Source organism: Brassica oleracea, unplaced genomic scaffold (genome assembly GCF_000695525.1).
Source record: "Brassica oleracea var. oleracea cultivar TO1000 unplaced genomic scaffold, BOL UnpScaffold00534, whole genome shotgun sequence".
NCBI classification, from domain to species: domain Eukaryota; kingdom Viridiplantae; phylum Streptophyta; class Magnoliopsida; order Brassicales; family Brassicaceae; genus Brassica; species Brassica oleracea.
In genome coordinates, this window is record NW_013617419.1 from 478 (window position 1) to 9,903 (window position 9,426).

General features: G+C 40.0%; 1 protein-coding gene across 1 annotated transcript; it reads right to left on the reverse strand.

Annotated features, from left to right (window-relative positions):
* Nucleotides 1-4,022: 4,022 nt before the first annotated feature.
* On the reverse strand, nucleotides 4,023-8,048 carry LOC106319646 (putative disease resistance RPP13-like protein 1). Its single transcript, XM_013758028.1, has 3 exons — nucleotides 7,200-8,048; nucleotides 5,407-7,090; nucleotides 4,023-4,894 (listed from the first exon to the last, which is right to left on the reverse strand). The coding sequence occupies exons 1-3, from the start codon at nucleotides 8,046-8,048 to the stop codon at nucleotides 4,023-4,025; spliced, it is 3,405 nt and encodes a 1,134-aa protein (XP_013613482.1).
* Between the last annotated feature and the right edge of the window lie 1,378 nt (nucleotides 8,049-9,426).

The following is a 9,426-nucleotide window of genomic DNA, read 5'->3' on the forward strand; positions in this document are numbered from 1 at the left end:
TATTTTAAAATTTGCATTGAATCTTTTTTTTACACTAACCGATAATAAAACTTTCACCAAAAACGGATATAAAATATACCTGAAATTCATAAACACAGTTTTTAAAATCGTTTTTTATCTCTCAATATTTTCATTAATTCTTACTTTTATAACGTTACCCATGATATAAAAACATTTAATATTCCAGAAAAAAATCATCGAAAACAAATATAAAATATACCCAAAATCCATAAACACAGTTTTCAAAATCGTTTTTATCTCTCAATATTTTCATCAATTCTTACTTTTTAATGTTACCCATGATGTAAAAAACATTTAAATGATATTCTAGAAAAACAATCATCGAAAACATACAAGAATCACCTCTTCTTCAAGCTTCAAAATCATCAATGGAGGATGAGGAAGATGAGCTTTCACGATGGGAGATAAAAGCATGTGGACCAAGTAAAATCTCACTGGTTAAGGTTAATATGTGGGCTCTGGTGGTAGATGAATTATAGTTGGTTAATTTAATTGGAGAAATTAATGTATTTATAAGGTAGAATAAGATATAATAAACTAATTGAGAGTTATACATGGAAGTACAATGATAAAAGGGCAGTGAGAGGAGAGAAGTGATAAAGAAATTGATTTTTTTTCCATAATATGGAGTTTTTTTTTTTTTGACGTCGAACGGCCATTCTATTACTCAAGCTTGAAGTGGTCTGGGTAACCAGACCGGAATAGAACAACCAATGAAAAGTAACTCTCTACGAAAGGTCCTAGCAGTCTTAGCCAAAAAATCAGCAAACAGATTGCGCACTCGTGGCACATAGGTTATTTTGAAGTCCGGGAAGCAAATCTGCAGCGTTTCTATCTTCTCCAGTTCTGTCGCAAAGCTTGGCCACACATGAGGTTCCTTTATCATTGAAATCAGCTCCTTGCAGTCTGTTCCAAAGCTCTGGCATGGCGAGTGTTGAAGCATATTCTCCATCGCCCAACGCAGTGCTTCTACCTCCGAATGCAAAGCTGATTCACATCGAATGAAATTCCGTGTTCCCATAAGTTGTGTGTTCTCCCCGCTATCCATCCAGACCCATCCACATCCACTAAAGCGATCTGAAGCTGTCCAAGATCCATCTAGTAGACAAATATTACCCAAGCTTAAGAATTGGTTTTCCTCATTGCTGATGGCCTGAACTACTGGCGATATCATCTCGTTTGCATTGAACCAGGCTTGACATTCACTTTCTGCATATCGAACTATTTCCAAGGGGTCTCTATCTATTCCCCTAAAAAGTTTGTCATTACGAGCCTTCCAAATATACCATATTAGCCAGGGATAAGGATCCCTGTCTTGGTCTGGCGCTAAGATTTCATTCTTCCTCCAGAATAGGTAGTCCATGTTTGTGTAGATGCTTGCCACTGGGAATATACCTGGGCTCGTAGGAGTTGCTGATAAGGACCACACTTGGAGAGCCGGAGGGCATTCAAATATTGCATGTGTTACAGATTCCTCTAGTTCTCCACACCTTGGGCAATAATTATCGCACCTCATATTCCGCCTTGCGAGATTCCTCGTTACTGCCACCTGACCTGTTATCAATTGCCATATAAGATGGCACATCTTTCTTGGCGCTTTCAACTTCCAAGCAAAGGCTTGGAGTTTAGTAATACTTGGTTCCAGTATTTCCTTTTCCTCTTCTGGCTTCATCAGATTTCGAGCAACCCAGTATCCAGATTTAACAGTGTATTGGCCATTCTTCGTGTAGTTCCAGCAGAAGGTATCACGGCGATGGGTAGAACTTATAGCCATACTACGAATGAGTGGTATGTCATCGGGGTGGACATAATTCTCTAGTAGCCCTACATCCCATTCCTTCAATTCTTGGTTAATGAGGTCACTAACTCTCATATTCGGATGCATTACAGGTGCTACAGGTGTAGCTGGTCTAGCAGGTATCGTTGGGATCCATTGGTCCTCCCACACCTTGATCTCATAACCAGAATGAATCTTCTGTCTGATCCCGAGAAGCAAAAGCTTTCTTGCAGCGTAAATGCTTGTCCACACATATGATGGGTTACTTGCAGAGACTGCTCGTAATGGCGAGGTCATCCTATAGTACCTGCCTCTCAAAACTCGGGCAACCAGTGAATCAGGGTACTGAGTCAATCTCCATAATTGCTTTGCCAATAGTGCTAGATTAAATTCATGGATTAAACGGAAACCAATCCCGCCCTCTTCTTTTGGTAGACAAACCTTTTCCCATTTCGCCCAATGTATTCCTCTTTTTGGTGGATTTGAGCTCCACCAAAATTGTGCAATGGCACTAGCGAGGTTCTCACAAATCTCCAATGGGAGCAGAAATGTTGACATAACGTATGTCGGAAGAGCGAGTAAGATGGATTTGATCATTACCTCCTTCCCCCCTTTTGAGAGGCATCTACCTGTCCATCCATTAACTCTGTGCATCAGATTGTCCTTTAAAAATGCAAAGAGTTTACATTTGGAGCCACTAATATCCTCTGGGATTCCCAAGTACTTTCCCATCCCACCATCATTATGTATTCCAAGTACATCTTTGATCTCTTGCCTAGTAGCTGCATTAATCCTCTTACCAAAGAGTAAGGAAGATTTGTCGAAATTGATACATTGGCCAGATGCTCTACCATATGTCCTGACTACTTTCATTACTTCTTCACATTCACGGGGCTCCGCCTTACAGAAGAAAAGGCTATCATCAGCAAAGAGAAGGTGGGATACTGAAGGACATGCGCGTGTGACACGCATCCCCGTTATCTTCCCTTGGTTCTCTGCATGATTGAGAAGGCTAACGAGCGCTTCCGTGCACAGAATAAAAATGAAAGGAGACAAAGGATCTCCCTGACGCAGGCCTCTACCTGGAACAATATGTCCTCTTGGCTGCCCATTCATAAGAACTTTATATTTCACCGACGTAATGCACCTCATGATCCATGTAATCCATGTTTCCGAGAATCCCATCTTTCGCATCACAGTTTCAATAAACGACCATTCCATCCTATCATATGCTTTACTCATGTCTGTCTTGATGGCCATCCTCTTATTACGTCCACTCGGTTTAGTTCGCAGGGCATGAAACATCTCTTGAGCAATCATGATATTATCTGAGATCTGTCTTCCCGCAACAAAGGCTGACTGGGTTTCTGATATCAATCCTGGCAAGACTTTCTTTAGTCTCTGGCATAAGACTTTAGATATGATCTTGTAGCTGACATTACATAGGCTTATGGGTCTGAATTGAGCCATATCATTTGGCTTAGTTGTCTTTGGGATAAGACATATATTTGTATCATTCAATCCATTAGTCACAGTCCCATCAAAAAGGAATTTATTAACCATAAGAGTTAAATCCTCCTTGACTATATCCCAAAACTTTTGATAAAAAAGTGCAGTCATCCCATCTGGTCCCGGTGCCTTGTCTGGATGCATGGCAAAAAGAGCTAGTTTGACTTCCCAATCAGAAACAGGAGCTGTGAGGTTGTCATTCATTGATCCCGTAACCGTCGTCGGAACTTCAGACAGCGCCTCTTCAATATCTTCTGGAATAGAAGACTCAAAGATTTGCCGAAAATAGCTAGTAGCAATGGCTACCAGGCCTTCCTCGTCCTCAACTATGTTACCATTTGCATCCAGTAACTGCGTGATTTTGTTCCTTGCTCTCCTTTGCTTCGTTAGGGCATGGAAGAATTTAGTATTTTTATCTCCCTCTCTCAGCCAAAACACTCTACTCTTCTGTTTCCAGAACATTTCCTCTGCTTTAAGAGCATCAGAGAGTTCATTTGGAGTTAAAGTCCTCTATACATCGATTTGAATCCTTTTGTTGTCAATAGAGTAATAATTAAGCGTTTAGTGTCATAAGCATCAACCAAGGTATCATGAGCAGTAGAAGGCAAAGCCCTTTCACAGATACTCTCATAACCTTCAGCTAACTGGTTCATAATCTCAGGTCCCATCTTCATAGCAAACTTCTCTCCATCAGTATTATCTCCAAGGAAAACACTCAAAGCCTCTTGTCAGCTTCCTCTTCTTTCTTATCATCTCTCCACGCTTCACCCCCTCTTCCCCTGCCTCTCCCTCTTCCTCTTCCCCTTACACCACCGCTTCCCTCAGCTTCACCGTGGGAAAGCTGGCTCCTAGCTCTTCTTCCAGCTTCCTCCGGACTCAGTTGGGGCCGAGGAGTTTCATCCTTGGGCGGTTGAACTCGCCTCTGCCGCTGCGGTGGCGGCTGAGGGCGGCGAATGTCGCGGTTTTCTTGTTGTTGCGGTGGAGCGGCTTCCACAAAAGGTCCTTCTCCACTTCCTAAAGCATTGGATACGTTCTTAGACTCTGCTGGTTGCTGCAGTTGCTCTTCCCTGCTCAATTGGGGACGTCGAGAGTCATCACTGGGAGGCGGTTGAAAACGCGGTTGCTGCATCTGCGATGGATGGCGAGGAGGCGCAGGAGAGAAAGGTGAAACTGGATCTGATCCAAGGGAACCTCTTCCACGTCCAAGGCTAGTGGAATCTGGTCTGACAAAGGCGGTAAACGGAGGAGGATTCAGATCAGATTGGATCGGACGGCCACGGTCGTGACCATAACCTCCGGGGGATTGCGATTCCGACGAGCCACGTCCGCGAGCCACCGGCACTTTAGCAATTTCCGGTTCACTATTGATACCGAACTGTCCCTTTCCAGCGGCGGGGAATCCGGAACCACGGCCACGGCCACGGCCAGCGGCGCCGGACGAAGAGGAGAAATGAGAAGTGGATTGGATAAGGAATGGAGTCTGGTTGAGTATGGATGCAAGACCAAAACCATTGTTAGGGCTTGACAATCTTCTTCCTACAGCTCCTCCTCTTGGGTGGTAAATGATGATGGAACAGAACAAAGACACTGGCGATGAGTGAAACAGTTCATGCGAAACTAGGTCACTTGAGAACAATAATAATTCATTAATACCAAAATTAGTCCCTAAACTTTTAGTATTATCGGATAAAAGATTGATATTTTCTTTGTCACGATTGGATTTCGGAGTTGTGGTGTGATGGAATGGAACTGGCAAGTATCGCAATAGTGAAATACAATTTCAGATCTGAAAAGCATACAGAAGATTTAAATGAAGAATTTCAGAATCTCTGCTGATGGAAGAAAGAAATCAATGGCAACAGAGGAGAAATGTAAGTACAAAACTCAAATTCTCTTTATTACAAATAAAAGTGAGATAATTTCGAATGTGGTGGTGGTGTAGGCTAGCGGAAGAAGCATCAGATTTAGAGCTTTTCGAGTTTAGTTAAGTACCCAGGATGAAGGAAGTGCAGCAAGTGAAGAGAGTGGAGGCTAGTTTAGTTGTTGAAGCCTTGGGTACTTGGGGGCATCCAGCTGAACAACTATACTTTCGCTCTTACAAGTATGAAGAGAGAGTAGACAAGGGAAAAGGCCCGGTGGAGCACTGGTCAGTTTTGGACAACTTACTATGAAAAGTTTCTGGAGCATAGGGAACAGCGTTCCTCCGTAGACCTCTACATCTGCCCACTCTGCCCAGTTTGGCATGTCTTCAAACGTCAACATCTCAAGGGACCAAAACGGCTGCTGATCTTGACCCTGCGATTTAGGATTGCTTGTGTAAAACTCTGGACCTATTCTTACCAGATCCCTCATGTTTGAAATGTGGAGCTCTTTGAGACCTGCTAGTCGACCAAGAGATGGCAAAGACGTACACCTTTGACATTCACTGAGACTTAAATATACGATGCTAGAGAATGAAGGGTCACTCATCCACCGCGGGAAACTATTTCCATAATATTTGTCTACGGTGAGTTTCTCTATCTTATTATGTGGGCGTAACATGTCAAAGAGGGCATCTTCATTACGCGTCCCTGATATAATGCCCATGACAGGATCTGATGTTCTCCAAGTAAAGTTTATCTCTTTCAGATGGGTCTTGCCCTCCAAGTCTGCTTCTTCTGCATCGCTAATTCCCTTAACTCTATGCAGCTCGAGGATTGCAAGTTTTCCGCGAAGCTTTGTAAGATCTTTAAGTGCCGAAATGGCCGCCCCTTTGCCATCACTAACAACGAAAGTTGTAAGTGTCTGGAGCCTCGTCAGTTTACCAAAGCTTTTTGGCATCTGGTTCAACTTCGTTGCTGTCAGATCAATATACGTCAGGCTGATAAGATTGCAGATTGTTTCTTCCAGTTGGATCAGATTGGGACAGTAAGACAGTAGAAGAGTCTGGAGATTGTACAGGAAACCAACCGATGTTGGAAGAGTCTTGAGATAAGTTCTAGAGAGGTCTAAGTACCGGATGTGCCTCATTCTCTTGAAAATATCTGAGGGCAGCAGGGTGAATTTATAATGGGACAAAGACAATACACGCAGGCAGGTAAGACCCCGAAGCAACTTATCTCTGACCATATTATTTAAGCAGCAGGTTTGAGAAGAATCTTTAAGGCTCAAAGGAAGAAAAGTTCGCAGAGACTTTACCCCGTGCAGTACCTCAAACTTCATAGCCTCACCACTATATTGGTCACGTAAATAGGATAAGTGCCTGGTTTTTCCTGACATTCCTTGAATTTGATTCTCGTACTTGAAGCAGAACTCTCCCGCTGCAAATTGAGCCAACTCGTTGATAAGATCATGCATAGTAAACTTTGATGTAGCAATAATGTCTCGTTGGAAAAGAGACCTTGAAACTAGTTCTGAAAAGTATTCATCTCCAACCGCTTCCATCCTCTCTGTGTTTCCTTCATCCTTATGCAAGAGTCCCTCCGACATCCACAAAAGAACTACCCTTTCCTTTTCGAAGACGTACCCTTTTGGAAATATGGAGCAGTAGGCAAAACATCTTTTCAAGGGAAGGGGGAGGTAATGATAGCTGACCTGTAAAACAGGGAGTATGTTGATTGAACCAGTTGGAAGAGTCCAGATCTTACTGTTTAGGATCCCCCTCCAATATTCACCTTCTCGGCTAGACCGTAACAAACCGCCAAATACTTTCGCAGCCAAAGGCAGGCCTTGGCACTTGCCCACTACTTGTTCTGCAAGCTCTCCCAGTTCTCGATTTAGATCATGCTCCTGAGGACCAAGTGCCTGTTCTCTAAAAATACTCCAGCATTCTCCAAATGGTAGAGGCTGAAGTGTGTGTGTGTTTCTTGCTAGCACCCACTTTTGTCGCGACATGGTGACTTCTTGTTGTTACAATAATTCGGCTCTCCTTAGCAGCAGTTGCAAAGGGTTGACATAGCAGATTCCAGTCCTCGAAAGATTCACTCCACATATCATCAAGAACGAGCAGAAACTTTTTCTTTTTCAATCTTTCTTCCAGTTTAAGGTGGAGTTGATTTAGGTCTTCAAAAGGAAATGTGCCTCGAGTGACTGCCTCAAAAATTCTCTTGGTAAGGCTAAAAACATCAATCTTCTCTGACACATGAATCCAGGCTTTTAATGGAAAATGATCCTCATCGTACAGGAGCTGTGCAAGTGTGGTCTTGCCAACCCCTCCAATGCCCACAATGGCTAGCACTTCTATTTTGCTATTGTCATCGTTTGTCAACAATTTCAAGATTTCCGCCTTTTCTGTTTGTCTACCAATTGGTCGTTGTTCTCCTATTAGAGATGTAGTCAATCTTTTTGTGTGTGTTGGCGTTGTGGGCAGTTGCGAGAACACTTCAATCTCTGAGGCTAGAGAGTCGAGCTTCATCTTGACACTCGTAAGCTTATCTAGCAAAATTTTCAAGCTGATTGTTTCTTTGCCGAGCGAAGCTTCTGTATAAATATCATCGAGAACATCTTCTGCATGGTAAACGGCATCTTTCAGCTTGTTGACCCAATCTTCCACTGCCTGGTTCGTAATTTGTTCCTCATGGGCATAACTAAGCCATGCACATATAGTCAAAAGTTTGGTTTCCAGCTCCCCAAGTATCACCTTCATCTCCTTCCCTTCTCGGACCCTGAAGAATTCATCGAAAATGGATGACATGACCGACTTGAACAGAGCTTTGAACAGAGCTTGTAAGAAAGCTGAGAGAATTATCCCTTCGACCAACATCCCTTCAGGTCTTCAGGTGTTGTGATGCGCCTTAAAACACACAGGAAAAGAAAAGAAAATAAACTGAATATTGATGTTCCTCAAAACACAGGAACGAAAAAGAAGCTGGATTATTTTTTTCTGTCTTTCTGATCTGCCGAACTTCATTACAACATTTATTAATAATGCATATATATATATTTAATATCATTAGTTTTTAATAATCCATATTATTCTGGTGAGGTGCACTTCATTGACTTTTAAAGAAAGAGAAAAAAACAAGATATATAGTTTTTAATAATGCATATTATTCTGGTGAGGTGCACTTCATTGACTTTTGAAGAAAGAGAAAAAAAACAAGAGGGGCCAATTTGACGAGCCAAATTTGTTTTTCTTTCTAAATACATAATATTTGACCGGTTAACGTGTGTATATGTAAGTTCGTTTTGTTCAACTTTCAAACTATATATATATATATATATATATATATATATCTAATAACTAAGGCCACGTCCTGTAGAATATTATTTTATTGTTATTAAATGCTATTTTTAGATGATGTAATTGCGTGGTTGTCTTTATTTGTTAAAAAAAAATTATTTGATAATTTTATTTGTTTTATTTTTTATATTAAAAGAGAAACATTACAATATTTGAGTGTCGTCATGTCATCACTAGAATGACTCTTACCTTTTTTAGAGAAATATGTTGCTCCATCTAAATATATATTTTATTTTTTTAAACTACCATAAAAAGTAATTAGTAATTTATAAAAGTATTCTTCTTTCTTTTCTTAAATAAAACTTACGGAATCACCTAATATGACTAAATATTTATGAAAATTAATGATTAAAAATAATAGAGATTTGATTACTATTGTGAATCTTTTTTATTTATATTATTAAAATTAATTAATTTATTAAATAATTAAAATTTAGCTTTTTCGTATATTATATATTTTAAATTTTTTAAAATGAATATAAATTATAAAAAGGTTAACTGAAACTTTTTTTGGTAAATAGCTTAAATTTTTGTTTTAACAAGACTAGATACTTTGCCCGGGCTACGCCCGGGTTTATTCAAATAATATTGTATTTAATATATATATTACAATATATTACTTCTATGTTATAAGAATATAAATAGAAATTGAATTAGAAATGAGTAAAACTTACAATTTATTTTCTTACTATCTAAAATATGTATGGGATGGTAAACAAATGCAAAATTAATAAAGAATTTGTTACTCTGTAGTTATTATCCAAAGTATCTTTTCTTACATATTTAGGTTATTAAGTAAATATATTATTAATCTCCACATCACATATTTCTTTGTTATATATATTATTTATTTCATATTTATATGTTATTTATATGTTATTTATTTCTTATTTAATAT